The 25,287-nt window shown below is 39.9% G+C and overlaps 2 protein-coding genes across 7 annotated transcripts in view; one reads left to right on the forward strand and one right to left on the reverse strand.

Moving 5' to 3' along the window:
- The window catches only part of tdrd1 (tudor domain containing 1), a 30,436-nt gene extending 22,678 nt beyond the window's left edge, over positions 1 to 7,758 (reverse strand). For 2 of the 3 annotated variants that reach the window (XM_015963130.3, XM_015963129.3), the window contains exons 1-3: positions 7,245 to 7,422; positions 7,143 to 7,174; positions 7,001 to 7,058 (exon numbers count right to left, since the gene is read on the reverse strand). In XM_015963130.3, the coding sequence (XP_015818616.3) occupies positions 7,001 to 7,058; positions 7,143 to 7,174; positions 7,245 to 7,422 (268 nt within the window). Of the gene's footprint in view, positions 1 to 7,000; positions 7,059 to 7,142; positions 7,175 to 7,244; positions 7,423 to 7,649 lie in introns of those variants that run through there. The other variant, XM_015963131.3, reaches the window with a different exon arrangement.
- The window catches only part of ccdc186 (coiled-coil domain-containing protein 186), a 38,892-nt gene continuing 20,999 nt past the window's right edge, over positions 7,395 to 25,287 (forward strand). For 2 of the 4 annotated variants that reach the window (XM_015963132.3, XM_015963135.3), the window contains exons 1-8: positions 8,245 to 8,405; positions 10,727 to 11,684; positions 11,924 to 12,050; positions 12,940 to 13,068; positions 19,110 to 19,322; positions 19,466 to 19,585; positions 24,042 to 24,146; positions 24,558 to 24,656. In XM_015963132.3, coding sequence (XP_015818618.3) covers positions 10,747 to 11,684; positions 11,924 to 12,050; positions 12,940 to 13,068; positions 19,110 to 19,322; positions 19,466 to 19,585; positions 24,042 to 24,146; positions 24,558 to 24,656 — 1,731 coding nt within the window. In that variant the 5' untranslated portion in view covers positions 8,245 to 8,405; positions 10,727 to 10,746. Of the gene's footprint in view, positions 7,485 to 8,244; positions 8,406 to 8,443; positions 8,703 to 10,726; positions 11,685 to 11,923; positions 12,051 to 12,939; positions 13,069 to 19,109; positions 19,323 to 19,465; positions 19,586 to 24,041; positions 24,147 to 24,557; positions 24,657 to 25,287 lie in introns of those variants that run through there. The other 2 variants (XM_015963134.3, XM_015963133.3) reach the window with 2 other exon arrangements.

The following is a 25,287-nucleotide window of genomic DNA, read 5'->3' on the forward strand; positions in this document are numbered from 1 at the left end:
AACAAGAAACAAGATGATCACTAAAATAACTCCTGATTCCCAGTACAAAAAGACCAATATACTTATAGCTCATAGTTTATGACCCAAGGGCTATAGGCCTAGGTTTAACTCATTTAAGTCTAACTAGTACAGACCCAAATACCAATATCTTGCAAATACTGACAGCAAGAATTATACAGTGGCATTTATAACAAATAAATGCAAATTGATGTTCACTAAATTTTGCATAACATTTATTGAGTCATGTCAAGGTGCTGTAGGAGAGTACACTAACACTGTGTCCTCAGAGAGGTTAGTTATTATTTATCAGTGTGAGGAACTTATTTCTACCTTATTTATAAACTATTTATTTACAAGTCCATCAGTTAATGTAATAATTGTCCCAACCACAGCTGCACCCCCCACCCCCCCAACCTGGTCTCACAGCAATCGGGGCAAGCTGCACCTGTGTTTAGCACGCCGCACGCGCACATTTAGCCGTAGCGGCTCAGGAGTCCGCAGGTGCGGTGTGTGTGTCACTCACTCTGGTTACTCCAACATGGAGCCGGCTCTGAACGGTCCGGAGCGCAGGCGGAGTGTTTAGCTAACCTGCAGGAAACGTCGACGACAGTTATCCAGAAAGTAGCTAAGGGTTACCAGAGATGTTTCTGAGGTGTTCGCCAGGTAGTAGGTACTTTTAAGATTTGAAAAGTCAAGAAGGGGGTCTGAGAAGCTGTTAGAAATGGCGTCAAAGTCGCCAAGTTGGCAACACTGTGGAGGAGCGCTTCATTTGCTACTCAGGGCAGCGCAAGTGGGCAGAGCAAATAATCGGCTTGTTTTGTTTTTATAATCGTTCAAAACATTTCATTCGGAATATATTTCTGTCGATGTTCAGAATACGACATCTGATAGTCTGAAAAAGATAATACCTAATTTGGAAAATATAATACCTCTGAGACCAAATTTAACACTTTTAATGGCCTTAAATTTGACTATTTTTATTTATCACTTTTTAATACTTTTTAAAACCCCGCGGACACCCTGTGGACTGCCGGCACAAACCCAGCCACAGTTTTGATAACTCAAAAGTACTACTGATCTTAAAATATTCAAATAAATTTCGTACTTTTACCCATTTTTAATGAATTTGAGTCTCACAAAATATGACGGCAAGTCTGATCATGTATAAACAATAGGGTCACTTCCCGCTTTCTGTTCTCAAGTCCCGCGTGATGTTGTGACTATCGCGCGACTTTCCAAAAAGCGCTCAGTGGCGCGGCCTGTGTGACCACTTGACTTCACAAAATCATGGGTGAGACACTGTGCAGCGCTTCCACCTCCAGTATCCATGTTACGATTTAGCACCGGACGTTGCAAGCTAGCTCTCCGGAAGGGAGGGGATGAGTAACTCAAACATGCTGTTAGCAGAGCAATGCTACAGTGAACTAATGAGCTTCCAGCCAAGAGCAGGTCAGAAACTGCCTTTGTTAAGAAGCTGGCTGATGTGTTTTTCACAAGTTTATTAATAAGCTAAACTAGGGCTGGACGATATAGATAAAAAGTATATTGATAAAAAAAAATTATATTTATCAATATCGATAACTATTGGAAAATATTTTATAAATTGTAGAAAATATTTTACGTGCACCCCTGGCCATTTAATTTTTTTGGTATTTTGATTTTTTTTTCTCCACCTCTTCATGCTGTAACATCTTTAGGGCTGCCACAAACTACTATTTTAGTAGTCGACTAATTGCCAATTTTGTTGACGACTGGTCGACTAAACGTGCCATTCATAAAAGTATAGCTTATTGCACCAGGATGCTCCAATATACCCATCATTAGCGTCTAGTAGGAAATGTGACCATCTATGTGCCATCTAATAAAGACAAGATGATAGCTTATCAAACAACTTTTAATTAACTTTGTAACCTGTTATTACAAATGCTTTAGTCTAGGGCTGCAACAACGAATCAATAAATTCGATGAAAATCGATTACTAAAAGCGTTGGCAACGAATTGCGTCATCGATTTGTTGTGTCGCACAACTCTTCCAAAAGCGCCCCCCCCCTTCCCGCCCGCCGTTGCGCGCAGACAGATCAACGCGAGGGAGAGCCGGCAGTTGTTTGGAAGAGGAACATGGCAGAAGCAGCGAGAGTCAAAAAAGTAAAAGCTTTTTAAGTTTAGGAGCATTTTCAGTTAAATCAGGCGAAGACATTAGTTACCTGCAAAGTTTAGGTCAGACTTGGCATGGCACGGGATGATGCAGCGTCTTAAACGCAAGCATGTCGGGATCATCAGCGAGGAAGGAGAGAACTCTGTGTCCGGGTAAGTTAAAAACTTTTCAAAAGTGATTCATCCAAGTCCCAGATTATTACACAGGCTAGACATGCCCTAAGCTCGTAAAAAAAGAGTCTAAAGTCGTGAGCGCGACGCTTATTAGATGAGCGGGGGGACTCGCGCTGCTGCGAACCGGTGCCAAGGCCGGATTAACTGGGCAATTGCCCAGGGCCCACGAACTCTAAAGGGCCCAGGGCACGAGCAAAATACTGTATCTATAATTTCCCGCTTTATGAGGACTATGGTGACCGTACGTTCCGTTTTCCCCGGACTTGTCCACTTTTCATTCTCTGTCCGGCGCGTCCGGACTGCGGGTTCTTGTATTGATGAAAATGTCCGGCTTTTCATCCAGGAGCAGGGATCGAATTATGGGGGAGCTGTATATCCTACACATCCAGGTGAACCGGAAAAAGTTTTCTATATTATATCATTTTTGGACTCTTTTGAGCAGAGAGCGGCACAGCGCATTTTTGCGCAGCGATCCAGGCAGCTGCTTCCAGCGCACGGTCCATTCTCAAAGTGGCGCAACCAAAAAACTATAATTAGCACACGATCGTTCATGTCTGCACATGTTCTCTATTTTCTGTCTTATTTGTGCCTGCAGCGCGCTGCTACTGCGGAGCTCATCACCTGTGCTGCGGTGATTTCACCTCACGCACCATCGAAAACGCACTCTGCGCTTTGCAGTCAGGAGATCCCTTTGATCTGCTCAGAAGTAACTGATGAGGTGAAAAAGTAAGAATCCAGGCAGCAGTTTTTCTGGAGAGTTTAGAGGAGATGCAGGAAGTTGAGAGACAGACAGGACAGGAAAATAGTTAAATAAAAACAAAACAAAACAAAGTGTTGAAAAGTAAAATGTAGGTAGATGTATGTCCACTACACTTTTTACCTATAAAACAATAAGTTACACACATGTAATATTTATAAATTTGATACTATTCAGGTCACCTTCAACGCTCAGTCACACACCCAGGGCTGTTTCAAGACATTTTGGGGGCCAAGGCAAAATGCCCCCCCCCCCCCCCCCCCCCCCCATAACTGGGCTCCCCAGAAGCCTCTGTGTAATTCATACCCTCTCCAGTAGTGTTAGTTATACAGTGTTTATAAAAGCCCCTCAGACATTACTGACATGTTCTAATATTATCAGATGAAAAACTAAATTATCAGACATGCTGTCTCATCTGCTGCTTTTCTAAACTTGCAGAAAGTAACAAAACTATTTGAAAGCCACTATTTGTGGATTCTCTGAAAGTTTCCATGGAGTGTGTGACAACTTATTTTTTCAGTCATTTTTGGAAATAGTGATCAATTTTGATTAATTCACAGCCTATGTTTAATAACATTTAAAAATTAGTTGTTTGACATCCCCAGTTATAATAAATGTCAACAGATGAGATCAAACAAAACAGATGAGAATTGCCCTTAAGCTGTTTAATTGGACCAAGCATTTTAGGTCACAGATAGATGTAGCTTAGGGTCTCTGTCTATACACCTTATAAGACAATTTAGGTGATGGCATGTTGTTTTTCTGCTATTGAACTGTTTTCTAATAATGTTGTGTTAAATAAAGTGAAGGAAGGAGAGAAATAACGTTTCCCTAGCAGTTTTTAAAAATTTCCCCATGTAATCCGATTAATCGATTAATCGTGTCGAGACCCCATCCGATTCATCGATTATCCAAATAATTGTTTGTTGCAGCCCTACTTTAGTCAGATAGATGTAGGCACCTAAAACCAAAAGTGACTTGCGTTCACAGGAGGCATGATGGGAAGGTTGAAGCACTTCATCTTTCAATCTTAACTCAGGAAATGGCAGGACACACCAATGTACGCCTCCGTAGCACGGCTGGTGCAAACGTCAGCAATCAGTGGACCATCAACAGCTCTGAGGGTCTGCTTTACCGTAAAGATAAACGATATTATAGTTTGTTTAACAAATTAATAATTCTGTTTTATCAAATAATGTAGGCTAAATTTTAACACAAAGAAAATGTTTTATGCTTTAAAAATAGTGCATCGCTGATGTGCTCCCATGAAAGGAGTGTTTTGCATAGCAGAGGTTGCACTCTACGAGCCTTTCATTTGAATTTGTATAATACACCCAAACTTTTGAGCTGCGTTGCGACTCGCCACTTTCTCCGGTGATGAAGGCTGAGCTGGATGTCCACCAATGCGCATTGGAGCTAAAGCTGCGGTTGAGCAGAAAGGCAGAAAGGCAAACGCTGAACGTGTCGCAGCAGGCGAGATAAAACATTTTTTCATAAAATCAGGTCTATTTTATTTGTCAGCGTCGTCATGATGAGTCGATTAATTGTGGCAGCCCAAGCCATCTTGCTGTGGCTGCCTCATGCTGTTTTGGCTTGAAAGGGGAGGGCCTGGTGACTTAGCATGCCCAAGTCTGTGGTTTTGATTGGTTAGGAGTAAGTAGTGAGTCTAGTATGCTGCTACCTGATAGATTATAATGGAAAAAGGAAACTTTTTTTAATCAAAAGTTTTATCGACCTGTTTTTTTTTATGTTTTTTTTATCTATCGCACCACATGGCTATTAATAGATATATTGAACTATTGAATTATCATCCAGCCCTAAGCTAAACATATTTCTACTAATTAAATGAGTTTACTAAAGGAAATAGGGCTGCAACAACGAATCGATAAATTCGATGAAAATCGATTACTAAAAGCGTTGGCAACGAATTGCGTCATCGATTTGTTGTGTTGCGCAACTCTTCCAAAAGCCCCCCCCCCCCCCCCCCCCGTTGCGCACAGACCGGAAGCAAGTCAGATCAGCGCGAGGGAGAGCCGGTGTTCGGAAGAGGAAAATGGCAGAAGCAGCGAGACCCAAAAAAGTAAAAACTTCTAAAGTTTGGGAGCATTTTCAGTTAAATCAGGCAAAGACATTCGTTACCTGCGTTTGTAGGTCAGACTTAGCATGGCACGGGAGTACTACGGTGATGATGATGCAGCATCTTAAACGCAAGCATGTCAGAATCATCAGCGAGGAAGGAGAGAGCTCTGTGTCCGGGTAAGTTAAAAACTTTTCAAAAGTGATTCACCCAAGCCCCGGATTATTACACAGGCTAGACATGCCCTAAGCTCGTAAAAAAAAGTCTATTAAATCGTGAGCGCGACGCTATCAGATAAAACCGGGGGGGGCTCACGCTGCTGCGAACTGGTTCCGCCGTCACATTCCCGCAGAAACTGGTTGATTACACCGGGGCCAGACTACTAGCATGTGGTTTTACAACCACAATGTCCTCAGAAGCGAAAACGCTTTTAAAAGGGAGGGAGGAGTCCTAACTGTTGTGTTGTGTGAGAGTGCAGTTATTTACTGGTTAATATATTTTTGGGTTCAGTTGCTTTCATGTGGCCTAATGTGAGTCTATTTGGGATCATTGGAATGATCAGCAGCATTTCTTGATGTGACTTTATGGCAGTTGCCCAGGGAATCATCGCAAGGAGGATGGCATTTGTTTACTTTTGTTTTATTTGGTATTTTTTCAGTCATTTTTGGAAATAGTGATTAGTTTTGATTAATTCACAGCCTATGTTTAATTACATTTAAAAATTAGTTGTTTGACATCCCCAATTATAATAAATGTCTACAGATGAGATCAAACAAAACAGAAGAGAATTCCCCTTAAAGAGTAAGTCACCCCCAAATAAACTTTTTTTTTTGCTGATAAACTAAATAAATGAGTGTCTAATCGTGCTGCAGACACGTGTCATCAATAATTTGGCACTTCAGTGCATCTTAGTTCAAATTTAAATATTCTGCCTAAAACTGGCAGTGTTGTGTCGTTGTCAGGTAAAAACTCTGCACTGTATTTTAATTTAAATCTGCCCCTGGCTATTGGCTAAGAAGTATGCTATGATGTAAACTGGTACATTATGATGTCACAATGCTGTTGTGAGCCTGAGTGTGTGTGTATTTGTTAGCGGCTTCGCCCTCTCGGTCTGCCAGGCAACAGCATGTGTTGCATTTTTCAAACATGAAGTGGGAGTGGAGTTAGACTCTGGTAGGGGTTGACTTGCTCTTTAAGCTGTTTAACTTGGACCAAGCATTTTAGGTCACAGATAGGTGTAGCTTAGGGTCTCTGTCTATACACCTTATAAGACAATTTAGGTGATGGCATGTTGTTTTTCTGCTATTGAACTGTTTTCTAATAATGTTGTGTTTAATAAAGTGAAGGAAGGAGAGAAATAACGTTTCCCTAGCAGTTTTTAACAATGTCCCCATGTAATCCGATTAATCGATTAATCGTGTCGAGACCCCATCCGATTAATCGATTATCCAAATAATCGTTTGTTGCAGCCCTAAAAGGCAACAGGGACGAGTCAGTGAAACAGTCAGCTGGGGTTGTGAATTCTGACTCATCAGTAAAGTGACTCTTGAGTAATGAAGATTCGTTCATGACATCACTATTACATGCACAATTTAAAGCACCTAAGTTTTTATGAAGTAAAATTTTTTTTACAACATTTTGGTTTATATTTGTCAACATTCGTGATTTTTTTTTAAATATTTGCTTCTATTGAATTGCTGGCTTTTCTCAGTCTACAATAAAAGACACTTTTGGATTAAGGTCTAATGAAAAACGTGAAAATGGAAATAATTATTTAAGGAAAGAAAATATAACACTTTATGGAGCTCACAGTCACAGAACAATGAAACTAATATTACCTGGCTGACCGCAGTAGTTGCAGGCATAAACCGTGAGTGCTGGTAGGGCTGAGCTTGACTGGGAGGACGAAAATAAAATTGGAATTAACAGGTTTGCATTTTACAAGATATGTAATAAGGAGGGAGCCAGTCTGGAACTTACCAGAGTGCTGTTCCAGGTCTCTAATGGTGAACCTGCGAAACCAAGTTAAAATGTTACCTTATCTGTTTAGCCAACAAACAGCAGCTAAACAAGGTGATTTACCGTTTCCAAAGTCGCCACCACTGGAGAGGCCTGCGAGGGTAGCGGGCATGGCGGAAGGCACAGGTGGAGGTGGTGAGGAGTCGTTGACATTCGGACTCGACAACGGTTTCCTGAGCGGCATGTTGGGTCTAACGAAAGTTGGTCGAAATGACCGGTTCATGTCCAATATAACTCTCATTGCGACATTACACAGCTGAAAACATGGCGGCCGCTAAAGACGAATCCAGAACTGTTGTCTAAGTAAGTCTAGCTAAATTGTTAGATAGTATCAATTTAACATTAAAACAACATTATCTACAAGAACATAAAAAACTAGCAATAAGCGTTACTGTCACGAACCGTTTTAGGAAACACGTAATTGCCGAATTTTAACAAAATATGTAAAATGTTCAGTCATTTTCTTACCTGAGTGCACGTGGCGATTGTCGACAAGGAGCTACTGAGCATGCGCATTGACGCTAATATGTGAAGTTTAAACTGTTTGTATTTAGTGCCTCATGATTTTAATCTTGAGACATCGTTTTCATTCTTTCTTATAACAAATCTAATAGCATTAGCTATTAAAATGTTTTGTTTTCATGATTGCTAGTTAAATACTTAGTAAAAATAGATTTTTTGAAACAAACGCAAAAGGGTATTTTTTGGTCTAATTCTTGTAGCCTCAGCTATATATATATATATATATATATATATATATATATATATATATATATATATATATATAGGTTTTTATAGTCCAAGTGCACCCTTCTTTAGGACTTTTCAAAGCAGTTTTGTTACCCAGTGTCAAAATAAAACGACCAAGTTTACAGATACTTCAGAGCTTGGTACACAACACATGCACATGGTTTAAAACATGTAGTTGTAATGTGGTTTACACATTATATCTCTATATGTGGTGATTTGTGCAGCCTACTTTCTGTAATTTTTCTAGAAACTGAAAGATGGACATCTGTATCCCTGTCTGAGAAGATCTGACTGACGTCACATGTCTGTAGACTCTCATTGGTTTGGATCGGCTCGCTCTTCTGCCGTGGCCATATTTGTTGATGTGTCATATCAGACTTGTTGGGTGATCAGCTGGTTAAAATAGTGACCACTAACTTCATCCTTATTTTAACTGTCATCTCACGGATATACGTCATGGGGTTTCGGCATTCGGTGGGTAAAATCTATCTTTAGTCTTCTTCCGTTTATGTTAGATGCTAACGCTAGCTGCGCAAGCTGAAGTGCATTTTTACGAACTCATGTGTTGTTAGCTTAGCTCGTTAAATGTAAGCCAATTGTGGGCGAATAACGTTATAATTTACCAACGTCGGGTTTAGCACAAATTGATTTAAACCACGTGTTGTTCGTTTTATTCTTTCTTTGGGTTTTGTTTTGCTCGTTGTTTTCCAGCGAGCTGCTTCATTGCTAGTGCTAGCGAGCTAAACGGCAGATGCTAACGTGACATTGAGTGTAAGTACATTAATAGTGAATAAAACGGTACATCTGTCTGCTACTGAAGGTCATCTTCCTGTTTTACTGTGCTCCAACATAGTTTATTGAATATGGACAACAACGTTAGGCTAACTCTAGTGTTGTGGCATTTTACACCTGTCAGTTGAGCATCTTAAGGCATTGATTTCTCTTTAAAGAAAGCTTTCGCTGTTTTAACTGAGCAAGCCGAACGTTTTATTGATAATTTTACATGTTAGCTGAGGCTACAGAGAGCCATAACGTCCAGGTTTTACATGATTTACAAATATTTGATCCCCAAAATACATAATGATGACAGACGAATGTGGATCCTTTAATGTTCCTTCTGGAACAGTAAACCTGCTACAACTACTACTTTTATTACACCGATCTTTCAATCTGGAGCTGATTTAAGCTTACCAGCCATCTTCTTAATTGCTCTAGTAATTAGCACAGAAAATGCTGATGAAGCTTCTTTTTGACCCAATGTAGGATTTAAATTGTTCTAGCTCGGATGTCTCCAATCTGCGGTTCTAGGGCCACATGTGGCTCTTTAGCCCCTCTGAAGTGGATCCCTGTGACTCTTACTATTATTACCCGAGCTTGAGTAATGTTAATAATGAAACTGATATCAGGAAAGACTTTTAGCAGTTTTCCCATTCAGATTTTTTCTATGTTTATATAGATTTTCCACAGAAGGGTGACACTTCAAATATTTATTTTAAATGTGTGCTGTACACAGCTTCCCATCATCTGAGCACAATATTTGCTAAAAATAGCTTGGAGTTTTCTTAAAATGCCCTTTACTTGTTAGTTTAAAACATTTGCATGCTTGCTTCTCATTTTATTTAACCCATCTTTCTAAGGTACGGTGTGATTTCTCTCCAAAAAAAGCCCATTAATGTAGCATTTTTCAGTGTATTCTAAAACAAAGCTAGTCAGTCTGAATCAAGGATCGCTGTCATGCACATTTTAGCTGCTCTTTACACCAACACATCTGAATTAATTGTGGCAAGGTGTAGAAATGAGAGCCCGGGCGGGATACGATCCCCAGACTCCCGGGTGAGAGTCACGCGCACTTACCAGTCAGCCAAAGGGACATCCCCTTGGCCAAGTAGCCAGGGTGCATGATCAATCGGGACACTGTGACAGGATGCTCACACTGCCACATAATGATTCAATCGTAAATTCACTGTGTCCTTACTGAATGAAACTAGGCGTGTTGGTGTGTAGAAACATAGAAAACGTGCAGGTAGTGTTCCTCTGAGACAGGACTGAATAGCCTTGCTGCAGGCAGATTGCTGTAAATGGAAATGTTTTGCACATTTCTGAAAATGCTGTGCAGCAAGTTATTTTTGCAACACAGAAAAAAAGTTATATTAAAATTAAACTATTGAACTATTGATAGTAGACTTCTGTTCTCTGAAAACCTAGTTCAGACTGAGATAATGACCTGATAACTGACCTAGTTCTGTCATTGTTCCACATTTATGAGCTGGTAACATTTGTTTGTGCTGATAGCAACATGTTTTCACATCGTCACTGCGGGCACAGTTTGTTAAGCCAATTGAAACAAGAACGAAACTTGATGAGATGAACATGATTGTGATTGATGAGGTGACTGAACACATTAGCAGCAAAAGGGATGATTGAAAGTGTTGTTACCTAGGCAGAGATTCAAGACAAATCTTTGCTGTGTGACGTTCTCAGACACACACACACCTTTCAGGTATTCATGCCATGGGTGTGGCCGGGAACACTCTGTGAGTGAGTGAGTGAGTGAGTGAGTGAGTAAGTGAGAGACCTGTTTGCATCTCAACATTCTTGAGGTTTTTCTTTTGGTAATAGATGGAAACGTGCAACACTATTGGGTTTGGCTTGATAGGGAAATATTCAAATAGCACAGGGGTTTTTACCCTCAGGTATTTTTACTTGCAGACTGTTGTTTAAAATGCAAAACGATGATGGCAGCGTTCTGCTTTTAAATCCTTTTTTTCTGTTATGTCGTCTTCTTTCTGTGCCAGATGTGAACCGGTGACAGACAATGAAACAGCCTGGTCTGACTACAGATCTGCAGATAATGGAGGGATCAGAAGTCACATCCATGTCAGAGGAATCAGACTCTGTGGATCAGCGCCACAATAACCCGTCCAGTCTAAAAGAGGAGGAAACCTCACACAGCAATGCACATGAGGAAGAAAGTATTTGCCAGACAAATAGTGAGTTTCAACTTCAAAGTGAGTTAGCCAAAACTACAATAGATGTTGAAGAGGACACAAATACACCGCAGGAACCTCTAGAAGAAGAGGAAACTGCTCCTGATGTTAAATATGATGCCAGTACAGTTTTAAGTGAAAGTGATAAACCTCCACTTAGTCTTTCTAATGAAGACTCTGCTGTTTTGAGACCTCCTGCCACCTGTCAGGATGTATCTCAAACCTCTCCTGTTCTTGAAGGGACAACAGAGCCATTATTGACTTTTGATGAGGAAACTCAAAACAGCACCGAGCAGCCATTGGTTTTAGTAACTGAATCTGCAGAGTCATCTCCTGCAGACAATAGAGATTCAGCTGAAACTCCATCTTCTTCTTTCCAAAATACTTCCAACAATTCCCCTACAGCCTCTAGTATGTCTAATGGTCCCTCCACACCAAACTCTGACACACTGAGCGCCTCGCTCGCGTCTAACCGTCATTTCGGTGCCAACAGCTCAGTCCCCTCACATTCCACACCAAGCCCCTTTGACACGGACTGCAGTCGGAAACTTATTTCCCAGATCCAGCGCTCCCTGTCGCAAGAGTCCCTGCTGGATGAGCTTGAGTCGGAGCTGCTGGCTTGTCAGCTGCCTGAAGGAGAAAGCAGAGGAGAAAATAAAGGGAGCCCACCTATTAATGGACTTGCGGCAGACCAGGAAGGCTGCATGGTGGTCTTTGAGAAGTGTGTGCAGTACAAATGTGCCCAGCAGGAGAAAGCTATTCAGAAGTAAGTTGATCCTTCTTAGGAAGTACTAGTTGGTATGAGTTGCTGACCACTGTTCTGTTTACACCTGGTATGAAGTGTGTTTGTGTTAATCTGGCCCTTGGTTCTGTCAGTGCTAAGGTGTTTGAGTATAATTGCTAATAGTTTTCTGCATTGTTTGGACCTCATAGCTCTAATCTGAACCTGAAGTGTCTGAGAAGGTGACCTGATTTGTGAATATGTGTGTGTGTGATTTTCCTTAGGTTGCTGGAGGAGAATAAGAGACACCAGGAGCTGATACTGGGTATCTGCTCAGAGAAGGACAACATGAGGGATGAGTTGAAGAAGAGGACAGAAACGGAGAAACAACACATCACCATCATCAAAAAGGTCTCTTTTTGTTCTTGGCCCTTTTGTGTGCTATAGTGGCCTCAAAAAATACAAATGCTATAAAATCAATATTTGTACCTTTTGTTGGTGTTTTTATACGGACATAGTAGCCTTGTTTGGTTTATTTCAATAGCAGATTTACAAGAGTTTGACTTGCTGTGTACATATTTACCTTTTTAATAATTGCACCATACCTGTAAATTTACAGATGCTCCTGGGTGTCTTACAACAACAATAATACATATTTTATCACTGATTTCACTTGTGTGTCTCATTAATGTGCGAGTCGTTTGTAAGGAAGACTCTTGATTTTTTTTTCTGAAATGCTGGTTGTAGTAATTATTCAAACTATAGAAACAGATTTTATTTCCTCAGTTTTGATGTGGATTAAATATCTTAAGAGTTAGCCCACACTGACTGCAACACAAAAACAACAGAGCTTGTTAAGCCACTTCTGTCACAATACCTCCAGTTTTATAACATCTGGATCCCTGAATAGCTGGTAATTAAGATGTCGAATGAAGCAGATGGTATAGGAGGGGACAATCACTCTGAATCAGTTATTGTGTGTTTTTGTCCCACCCTGTTTCTCTTTGATTTGATTTGCAAAGCCCTCCAAAACACGAGTGTCTTCCCGTTCACCAGGACCAAATTACAGTTGTTGCTGTAGATGGAGCAACTAGCATTTCATGCTTCACTCTCTTGGCATGGTTTATGTGAAGATGAGGGTACAACAGGAAAGAAAGGCTATCCGTTTGCTTTCTGTTTGTTTCAAAATCATTAAGTTGTAGTTTTGTTAATTTTATTTTTAAATTCAACATTTTAATCAAAATGGATACCAGCGCAGAGGTTGTGTCAGGCTAACTCTCTGTACTCCCTGGCGTTGTAGCTGGAGGGCAGAGCGGAGGAGCTGCTGAAGGAACTGAAGGAGTCTCGGGAGAAACTCATCCACCAGGAGCAGACGGCTAAAGCTGCTCTCCAGCAGCAGCTGAAGGAGACGACTTACCGGATCGAGCAGGTATGACTGGGAGCCAAAAACTCTGAAACTTCTGACTAACTTGTCTCACCAGTTTTTCCAAGTCTGACCCGTGTTTTGGTATTCCTCCCTTCATGCCTCAGTAGCGTTTGAGGTGTGTTTTTGAATTTTGATCTACAGTAGAGATTTACTGTTTTTGACAGATCATTTTGTTTTTCCTACTGAAACCTTGTTGTTTTGTTTGTTTCGTTTTGACCTTTGAGCTTTTGAAAGTTGGTTCAATGGCTTGAAATAGTTTAGTTTTTAGTAAACTTTAGGTGTGTGTGTTGAATAGAATCCCAAAGGCAAAGCTGTGTTGGAAGGGATTCTTGTGAACAGGCGGGTTTAAACTTGAGTCTAAGGAATTAAACTATTAAGCTGTTGCCCCTGTTTTCTTTCCCCATCATGGGATTTAGTTAACCACAATAATAAAACAACGTGACATGTTGGCCCTTTGTGTGCTGGCTACACTGTGGTGTTTTGGGATGAAAAGAGAGTGTGTATTAGCTTTGATCCAGGCTTGCTCTACAGGTTCTAGATCAGACCTTTCTTGATCCTCATCCAGAAAGTTGGTGAACATGGTAAACAACTTCTCCTCCTCTATAGTTTAAACCCCTCCCATGCAGAAGAAGACCCTGGTGCATCATTTATAAAGCTTGCTTAAGCACAAAACAGTCTGAAAACCGACTTTCCGCGCAAACTTGTGAGTTATAAAAAGTTTGGCCCGGGCATAAGCACATTTTAGAGATGGTGAAATGTTTAATTTAGGGCATGTTTTCAGACTAGACACACACACACACACACACACACAGACACACACACACACACACACACACACACACACACACACACACACACACACACACACACACACACACACACACACACACAGAGTTCTCTGAACTGAGAATAAAAAAAATATGTTTAATTAACATACAACTTCTTAAGAGATTACTATCATATGTCTTCAAATTACCTATTTGTGCATTAATTGTGTCACACACAACAGTGCATCTGTACAAATCTATGAACTAATAACGGCACCACAGTGACACAGGCGGAGGTGCACCTGCGGGAGTCAGGAGTTCTGACAACACTAGCTCACTCCAGCGGAGATTGGCCGACCGTTGGACTGATGTTTGTTTATTAGGGACAATATTTCCTGCATAAAGCCCTTTTGGGTTAAATAAAATGTTTTCATTAAATGTTCCCCTTAGAGCTGTAAAATGTCAGCAGTCCGATGAACCTACAGCCACTTTTACTCAACTCCACTCAGACTTTATTTGTATAGCGCCTTACAGACATGAAACGTGGCACCAAGGCACTTCAGACAAAAAAAAATCTATTTAAAAACAAACAAAAAATAACAAACACGGACAGAATAAAAACAGTAGCATAATTTATATATATATATATATATATATATATATATATATATATATATATATATATATATATATATATATATATATATATATATTTTTTTTTTTTTTTTTTTAAACTAACAATAAGAGGAAAATGTCAAAAGTTGATCTTCAGCCTTGTTTTAAAAACTGCTGCAGAAGTATGAGCCCTTATGGACAGAGGAAAGTCATTCCAAAGCTTCGGGCCAGCCACTGAAAATACTCTAGCTCCTCTCATCTTTAGATGTGATCTAGGGACCGAAAGCAGCAAAAGATTCTCAGAACGAAGTATGCAAGTCGGGGCATGTGGTTGTAATTGGGCTGCCAGGTAAGGTGGCACCAATCCATTCGGAGCCTTGAAGATGAGTAAAAGAAGTTTAAAACAAATTCCAGCAATGGGCAACCAATGTAATGCAGCTAAAACCGGGTAACAAGGTCAAACTTCCTCTTGCCCTTTTAAAAACCAGCTGCGTTTTGCACAAGCTGCATCCTGGCTATAGTACCCGGACTTGCACCAAATAGGACCAAATTAAAATAGCTTTTATTAATAGTATCAATGATCATTGCTCCATCTGACCACTTATTTTTATGTTTTTATTTTCTATGCTGTGATTGCTTAAGAGCCCACCGCTGCAGCAGCGCGATGCTGCTCAAAGTCAATTAAAAACGTTTTCTGTGCCTGCGTCACACCCTAGAACCCTGATTTTCATCTTGGTCGTCATTGTTACCTGTGACATGCAATAGATAAGCAAGTTTATGTATATGTTCAATTTTCATAATGTAGTTTGCATTGTCCATTTATGGTAGAAAGTGGGTGTTTAGGAGGTGGGATCACATCCAGAAACACCTGAGTGAGCACATTTCTAGGACAGTCAATCAATCAAACTTTATTTATAAAAAGAGTTTTTCCTACAAATGTGCAACTCTAAATGCTTTACAGATTAAAATGACCCTACATAACCCCATTGCTATCCCTCCCACACTAAAGCATTGGCACAGTCATAACATACCCCCCCCCCCCAACACATATCCATTTAAGAACGGGTGTGATTACTAAAGCAGAAACTACGTGGAGCCGTGCGTTAGCAGGTCAGAAAATTAGTTTCTGTAAAAAATGTTTGCTGAGGGTTTCAGTAAGGATTCTACTCTAAGTTTTATAAATGAGACCCCTGATCATCGTGGAGAGATGCTGATGATCAGTTCTCTAAGTAGGCCGGTATGCCGTACCGACATGTTATGATTTTATGACTTTATATTTTATTTTGTTTTGATCTATGTGAAGCACGTTGTGATTCTATGTCTGTGATAAGTGCTATATAAATAAAAATGACTTAACTTACTAAATTTGACCCCTCAGCGTGCTGGGAAGTTTTTCCGATGTACGGCTTATTCCCAACATTTTCCTGCTTTCTTCAGCAGTCAGTACCCCGTGTAAAGGATGGGTAGTTTACATCTTACTTATGAACCATAAAATGTGAGATTCCATAGAAATATGAAATAACAATCTGATGGATCTTTGAATATTTTAACCAAAAGATCAGAACTTTTTATTGCAAGGATTAAGCGACACTTCGATTTAACTCCAAGGAAAGAGAGAGAGTCAGGTTTAAAATAGTTAAGAAATTTATTTCTACACAATTTAAACACTAACTTTAACACTCTGTGCACTGATGGACTAAGGTGGAGCGAGACGTGAGATGAATGATGGTGTGTGTGTGAAGTGTTATTATCAGAACAAGCGGATCCGGAGAAGCATTTAGTTCTGAGTGGGAGTGAATGTTTCGCTTTAAACTGTAGTAGGAGATTTATAAATGGTAAATGGCCTGTATTTGATATAGCGCCTTCTAGAGTCCCGGAACCCCCCAAGGCGCTTTACAACACAATCAGTCATTCACCCATTCACACACACATTCACACACTGGTGGGGATGAGCTACGATGTAGCCACAGCTGCCCTGGGGCGCACTGACAGAGGCGAGGCTGCCGAGCACTGGCGCCACCGGTCCCTCCGACCACCACCAGCAGGCAACGTGGGCTAAGTGTCTTGCCCAAGGACACAACGACAGCCACACACATAAAACGCCATCTGTCGGTCTACGTAACCCAGGGGAAGTCTCTGTTTAGATCCAGATTGTCGAGGTCCTCTTGGACCCTCCTTGGAACCGAAGCCGGTAGAAAAGCAGCGGTGCAGACCAAACTAGTCTGGGAATGCTTCCAGGTCATAACAGGTTATCATTGGCTTCAGCGAGACCCTGAAGGGGTCATGAGGTTCAGCTTTTATTCTGAAGGAACTGTTGCGGTCAGGTGTAACTTGCAACAGATTTTATCCAGCTTGTCGAGGTTCTTTTGGTTGAAGAGGAAGTCCGGATGGCCTCTCCGAGACTTCTCTAGAACGCTTGAACTAAAGAAAAGGTGGCGTGGAATAATTTATATACTTGTCATATTTTGGTTTACTGGCGAATCAGAATTTGACATGCAAAAGAGGGTTTATACAAACACCACAGAAAACCACGCCTCGCGTCAGAAACGAAGGTTCTGATTGGATCAGACAAAAGGAAATGTGTCGTGTGGCTTTAGCATTACGTGTCATTAGTGTTTAGTTTAAATGTCCAGGATTATAATTACTTGTAAAATACTACTGATCACAGGATTATAATATCAAATAATAACATTGTCATTTCACAGATTGATTGAACATTGGGCTCACATTATTATTGGTAATAACAAAGTTGTTGATTATGTGTTCATCAAGAGAGTTCTTCATCGTCGTCTTGGTAACAAAGGTAAAGCAGTTCAGATGAGCAGAGTGCATGAAAGACCTTGGCCGCTATCTCATGTAGATTAGCCTGTCAGAGACGTTATGTCTGCTCGAGCAGACTCAGCAGATCATGACCTTTAGGTCAAAAACAGGACATTCATGACACTACACCTGCTCTGATCTCGCCACAGTTACAGCTTGTAGCCCATCTGTTAATTCAAATTAATAATAATCTCAAAAGAAACACTGTTTTGGTACTGTGGATTCAGGTGGACACAGGTGAGCTGTGATGTTTGAAGAGACCCTGTGTGTGGCTGGTCAATTTGTTGTGTAGCCCTAAAGCACCAGTCATTAAGTTTTTAGCAGATGTTTAGTAGCATGGTCAAACAGCTGGGATGAAGCTACACCTCACTCCCTGCAGCTTCATGAGCTCTATCCAACTCTCCGAACATTGCAGGTTTTATTTTTATTTTTAGTAACACGACCAGCATGTCTCCTAAAGGAACAGTAACAGTGCAACAGCAATAACAATAACCTTCTTATTGATCATTACAATGCTGAGTATTTGAAGATATTTACATTTTTTCAGATATTTGCTAAAGTGGCACATTAAGGTCTTAATGATGGGTTTGGATATATTCTACAGAAGTAAACCATAGTACTTATAAGGTATTGAAATCCTATGTGTAAAAGGGATTTACTATTTATTCATATTTTAAAGAGATTTTATTTCATGATTTTATTATTTCTAAGTTTTTTCCTGTCCATATTAACACCATGAGGCTTGTAGTTAATAAAAGTGGCTCCACAAGACTTTGAATTTGGCCTGTGGATTTGGTTGTTTAGTCATTTCTGTTCAGTAAAAACAAATTGATCTACATTATATAAAAATCACCCATTTTTCTGCCCCCTTTTCTATGACAGTAAGGGGATTTCAATGGTTTCCCCTTTCTTCACTTTAAAAATAGAGTTCAGATTGATCAGTGAGCTGTTGTTTCCCTTTATTAAAGTTAGATTAACATTGTTTATGAATCTGACCTAAATTCAGTCACAACTGTCATGCATCTTTGTTTTGCTTTGGTGAATAATTCCACAAAACTAGCAGCTGGATGTTCAGGGTCTTTGCACACCAAACTCCTGTTATTGCAGGTTTAATCTTTTGTTAAGCACAAAGTGCAGGAGGGACTGTGTTTCCTTGAGTTCTGCACACCTGGTTGAAACCATGTTAGGCGCTTTTCTCCTGACAGTTTTGTCACACCTCACAATTTTTAATTTCACTGTTCAGTGAACATTATGAGTTAGATTTAGCGCTTAGCTCTTTTTAAGCCCCATGCTTTGTGCTGTTCCTTGCTTGTGTTGAGATGGTGACCCGGTCTTAATGGTGTTGCTGCCTCCAGGTCCTGAACATTTGCTTATGTTCATTTTTAGCAGCTTTTTGCCAAATAACTGATTGTGAAAGCAATGAAACCAAAGTAAAACAATAAATAAAAAGAAATCCTACAAGAACTCAAGACTGAGTCTGTTTGCAGACTCCTGAATGTACATCTATGGAGCCAGTAACACTGGTATGAAGTCAATTGATCAGAGGACAAAGGCTCGTGTGACTCCTTGTTGCACCAGAAAAAACAAAAACGGAGATTAAAGCTGAAAATTACTGACCCATTATTTGAGTGCTAATTAAAATGGGAAATTATTTTTGCTCTGCTGAATGTAGGTAATCAAAATGTTTCTCTTATGTGTCTGAAACGAGTATTTACCCAGTTACATACTCTCAATAGACCCTCTTTTCAATCTAAAGATGTATTTATTAGAGGACATTTAATAGAACAGTATTTTTCCTGGAACTGAATGTGCTAAATTGAATTATTCCAACCATCCCTCTAGGTGAACAAGAAGTGTGATGAGGCACGCCAAGAGAAGGAAACCATGGTGATGAAATATGTCCGGGGGGAGAAGGAAGCCCTCGACCTGAGGCGGGACAAGGAGAGTTTGGAGAAGAGGCTCAGGGAAGCCCTGAAGGAAGTGGACCGCCAGGCCCTCCGAGGAAACCAGCTGGCTCAGGAGAAGGGACGGCTGCAGCAGCTGTATGATGCAAAGGTCAGAAATACAATCACGATTGTGCTTTAGAAATGTAACATCTTACAAACGTAAACATCTGTGTGATAGATGTCTGGGCCGGAGCTGTGTTTGTACTTCCTGCTTGTCTCATAGCCATCTCATCTGTGCCTCTGTGTTTACAGGAAGGCGAGGTCGGCAGGTTGGCACGAGAGGGGGAGAAGTTAAAGGAGGAGATCAACTCCCATCTCATCAAAGTCAAATGGGCCCAGAACAAACTGAAGAGTGAAGCAGACTCTCATAAGGTACTAAATTGACTTTGTCATGACTTCATACAAACGAAGGGAGGACAGCTGTCTTCCAGTTGATTATAAATGTGATGCATTTAAATAGTAATATTATTTTTAGTTAAATAGTTTATTTCTGTAAAATTTGAATACAGTGGTGTGAAAAACTATTTGCCCCCTTCCTGATTTCTTATTCTTTTGCATGTTTGTCACAAAATGTTTCTGATCATCAAACACATTCAACCATTAGTCAAGTAAACACTAAATGCAGTTTTGAAATGATGGTTTTTATTATTTAGGGAGAGAACAAAATCCAAACCTACATTGCCCTGTGTGAAAAAGTAATTGCCCCCTGAACCTAATAACTGGTTGGGCCTCCCTTAGCAGCAATAACTGTGATAACTTGCTACGAGTCTTTTACAGAGCTCTGGAGGAATTTTGGCCCACTCATCTTTGCAGAATTATTGTAATTCAGCTTTATTTGAGGGTTTTCTAGCATGAACCGCCTTTTTAAGGTCATGCCATAGCATCTCAATAAGATTCAGGTCAGGACTTTGACTAGGCCACTCTAAAGTCTTCATTTTGTTCTTCCGCCATTCAGAGGTGGATTTGCTGGTGTGTTTTGGGTCATTGTCCTGCTGCAGCACCCAAGATGGCTTCAGCTTTAGTTGACGAACAGATGGCCGGACATTCACCTTCAGGATGTTTTGGTAGACAGTAGAATTCATGGTTCCATTTATCACAGCAAGCCTTCCAGTTCCTGAAGCAGCAAAACAACCCCAGACCATCACACTACCACCACCATATTATACTGTTGGTATGATGTTCTTTGTCTGAAATGCTGTGTTACTTCTACGCCAGATGTAACGGGACATTTGCCTTCCAAAAGGTTCAACTTTTGTCTCATCAGACCACAAGGTATTTTCCCAAAAGTCTTGGCAACCATTGAGATGTTTCTTAGCAAAATTGAGACGAGCCCTAATGCTCTTTTTGCTTAACGGTGGTTTGCATCTTGGAAATCTGCCATGCAGGCCATTTTTGCCCGGTCTCTTTCTTATGGTGGAGTCATGAACACTGACCTTAACTGAGGCAAGTGAGGCTGCAGTTCTTTAGAAGTTGTCCTGGGGTCTTTTGTGACCTCTCGGATGAGTTGTCTCTGCGCTCTTGGGGTAATTTTGGTCGGCCGCCCACTCCTGGGAAGGTTCACCACTGTTCCATGTTGTTGCCATTTGTGGATAATGGCTCTCACTGTGGTTCGCTGGAGTCCCAAAGCTTTAGAATTGGCTTTATGACCTTTACCAGACTGATAGATCTCAATTACTTTTGTTCTCATTTGTTCTTGAATTTCTTTGGATCTTGGCATGATGTCTAGCTTTTGAGGTGCTTTTGGTCTACTTCTCTGTGTCAGGCAGCTCATGTTTAAGTGATTTCTTGACTGAAACAGGTGTGGCAGTAATCAGGCTTGGGGGTGGCCACAGAAATTGAACTCAGGTGTGAAACACCGCAGTTGGGTTATTTTTTAACAAAGGGGGCAATTACTTTTTCACACAGGGCAATGTAGGTTTGGATTTTGTTCTCTCCCTAAATAATAAAAACCATCACATGAAAAATGCAAACAAAACAACCCTCCTAAAAATTTACTTAAAAGATTTATTAAAAAAGTGTAAATATGAACTAAAAGGACATGAATTATTTACAATACCTAAGCATAGAATAATTATAAAGGAGTGCTGTGTGTCTATATATGGAGTTAAAATATGGAATAAGCTAGGTAATATAATCAAGGATGCGAAAACGATATTTACTTTCAAAAAACTAATTAAAAATGAAATACTGGAATCATATGTGCAAATCAATTACATAAAGATAATAATAAATACATTAATAAATAAATAAAGCTATAGAAGATGTGTAGGTATATTCATGTGTGTATGTATAAATATGTATGTATATATGTATGTATGTATGTATGTTTGTGTATATGTAGTGGATACGTGTGTATATCTATATGCATATGTATATATGAAGGATGTGTGACCATATGGGCATGCAATGCACTTTAATGTATACATGTGTGAATAGATATATGTGCAAAAATCCTTTTACTTTTTGAATTATTATTACTATTCATTTTTTCTTTTTTCTTTACAAATGGAACTCAAGTTAGCTAACCAGTCAAGCAATTACTTTGTATAGGCTAATTTATAATTATTGTAATTTCGGTGTAAAAATGTCATTTTAGTTAAAAAGGGGCAGATAACATAAGTTTTCTTCTTTCTGTTCCCTTTTCATTTTCTTGGTTTGAGAAACCTCATTTTATTGTTAATATTGGTTTTTTTTTCTATTTTAATAATAAATGAAATAATAAATAATAATAATAATTTCAAAACTGCATTTTGTGTGTACTTGTGTTATCTTTGACTAATGGTTGAATGTGTTTGATGATCAGAAACATTTTGAGTGACAAACATGCAAAAGAATAAGAAATCAGGAAGGGGGCAAATAGTTTTTCACACCACTGTATCTTTATTATTTTAAAGGTAAACTTTACTCATATTTTCATTGCGTTTACAGTGGTCTCTAGTAGGAATGAATGCTTTGTAAGTGGTTCTTTGGGGGGGGGGGTGAAAGCTCAGTGCTCCTGTTTTGAGGATGTGGAATTTAGCTGGAGGAGAAATTGGCTTCAGACGATAGATTTGGAGTGTTTTTTATTGATATTTGGACATCTCACCTCCGATTGGCAAACAGCAACGTGACTACCACTGACTTCATTTGCTTTGCAAAGTTGATGTTTTATCTTCACAAATAACATAAGCGTAAAGGAGTTGTGCTGTGTGGTAGAGTTGCTAATGCCAACTGTTAGCTTCTACTAGCTGAGACGTGCTCTGCTGTTTCCTGGACGCTAAAACAACAACAGCCTTCCCCGTTGTGACTCAACATGGGTGACTCCATGAAGGTTAAGCGACAGTGTGACGTAGATCTGTGAGGATTTTCAAATCCTAGAGCTTCACCGTCTATGTTCTAGCAGAAGATAGGTGTTTCATGTTCAACCTGCATGAAAAACTCATTATAATCAGAAATAATCATTAAAAATGTTTTTTTAGTGAAGTTGACTTTTAAATTAAAATACATTTTTCTTTATATTATTTTTTATTGTGACAGCCCTTTTTCTCAGTTTAATGGCACGCTGAATCCTAATCTCTTTGTTTTCTGAGCATTGACCGTTTTATTTTGAAAGAGTTGTACTGCTTTCCATTTTTCTGTAAAATCAAAAATCCCGAACAGGTTTCTTTAGCTGATGGGAGTAGGACATCTTTGAGTAATTATGTTTTCAACATTCCCTTTCTGCCATAGTGTTACATTTTATCATTGGGATCTGCTCAGAACCTTCTGCACTCCTGCGTCCCTGAAACATCACTCCTCCACCTCTGTGCTTCATTATTATGTTGTGTTGTTTGTATTTGATCAGACCAAGCCGACATATCTACATTTTTGTTCATTTTTAACTGTTTAGTTCCTTGTCTAAGTCAGAGGTTGCTTTTATTTTTCTGTTAAAATCAAATGTCGTATTTTGCCTCTATGCTGTAAAAGTTGCTGTTTCACTCCATCTTCCTCTTAACTGTCACAAAAATCCTGACTGAAACTGACGGTCCCTATAGAAACTCCTGAAGCACATTCACTCATCAGATCTGAAAGAAGTCTTAGAATTTATTTTAGAGGACATCCGCAGCATCTGTCAGTGTTTTTAGGGCTCGTTCTGATTTTCCTGCTTAACTGTTCCTGTGTTTTTTAATCTTTCCACCTTTCTTCCTGAATTACCTTTTGGAAGTTTCTGTCTTTTTTTTTTTTTTTTAGATGCACATGAGTTTTACGTTCATATATATCCCCTTTTCCTTTACATGCTGCTGCAGAAACAGCTGTCACCTCAACATGCTGCAGTCAGATTTCATTCCATCGACGAAAGACAGAATTTACGTTTACAGTTCGTGGTTAGAAAGGATTGTTCCTTTCATTTACAGTGTAAACATGTCTAATAGTGTTCAGTCATAAACTTAAACCCAGTGTTTGACATCCTCTTCAGTGGTTTTATCTGAAGACACCGCATAAGAACAACATTATCTGGGTTACTGATGGGGAAATGAAAGGATTAAGGGGCTGTAATGAACCTGCAAGGAAGCCATCATTATCATTTTGCTTTGTTTTCCCCAAAAATCTGGTTATAAAATGATGTTTGTATCATTACCAGCCTCCAAGCAAATCAAAGAGGAAACAAAACCCAGCAGCTGCTGGAGGCCAGCGAGGGTTTTGGTTCTCTGTGTGCCGTTGATGTTCTTGTTCAAACAAAATCTGTGTTCATCAACTGGAAAGTTAAAAAGAGAGGAAAAATAGAGAGAACCCCTTTCATTGGGGTTTTATTTATCTTTCTTTTTGCATCACATCAACTGAAGCTTGTTTATTTTTCACCTCTGTGCAGGAAACAAAGGACCGACTGAGAGAAACAGCATCCAAGTTAGCTCAGGCGAAAGAGGAGACTGAACAGATTCGTAAGAACTGCCAGGACATGATTCGAACCTACCAGGTTTGTCACGTTCACGATCCTAGATGAGAGGAGAAGCAGCCTGCTCGTGCCTCTTTGTGTTTTTGGGAGTCCTAAAGACTTGTGATCATTTACACGCATCCCCGTTTTTACAGACTACATAAAGGCAGTTTTGTAAGCACAGCTAATCTGAGCCAGATGGATTCAGCTTTTTAGAAAAGAGGCAGTTTTCATGTGTACCTTATGATGGTGGTAAAGAGCTGTGCAGGGATCTGTTGGAGCTGTCTTCAACAAACAGGAACACATCATTTACCACACAAAAACCTCTCAGATAAAGGACTCAACTTTAGATAAATGAATTAAAAAGTTGATCTGCTGTTGCCACTCTTTTATGTGGCTGTTCTTTATCTTCTTTATCCTCGTGTTTCTAAACGAGACTCATCCCTCCTTTAGGAGTCAGAGGAGCTCCGGTCCAATGAGCTGGACGCTAAACTCAGAGAAACCAAAGGAGAGCTGGAGAAACACAAGCAGGAGCAAACCGACCAATTAGAGGTGACACTCTCTCACACACACACACACACACACACACACACACACACACACACACACACACACACACACACACACACACACACACACACACACACACACACACACACACACACACACACACACACACACACTTCATCCCCATCTCTTCCCTTTAAAGCCAATGTGGATTTGACCCAGTCCAGATTTTAGGGTGCCCCTCCACATCACCACAGCCTAAACCCTTCTCTGAAGATGACTGTTGTATAACTTTTATTTCCCACTTGGCCAGTAATCGTTTGTTTATTGATGGTGGGCTTAAAGCTCTCAAAGACAATCAGCTGTGTTTCCTCGACTTCAAAGGTACTAGCCTCAACTCTGAGACTGAATCAGGTTTCTTCTGTTGCTCTGCACGCAGACGCGCTCAGTCCAAACTCAGTGGCCTGTTTCAGTGATCCTCTGGTGAGAATCAGACTTTAAAAATAAATGACCCAGAAATAATCAATATTAGGCTGTGTGTTTCAGCAACAACCCAGGAGAAATGCCTCTGATAAATATTTCATTTACACAGGTTCACAATTTTTATATTATTATAAAAATGATAGTTTTCTATATTTAAATGGTAAACATTTCTATTTTTTGCATATTGTTTGAT

The sequence above is a fragment of the Nothobranchius furzeri genome, chromosome 16 (genome assembly GCF_043380555.1).
Source record: "Nothobranchius furzeri strain GRZ-AD chromosome 16, NfurGRZ-RIMD1, whole genome shotgun sequence".
Taxonomy (NCBI): Eukaryota; Metazoa; Chordata; class Actinopteri; order Cyprinodontiformes; family Nothobranchiidae; genus Nothobranchius; species Nothobranchius furzeri.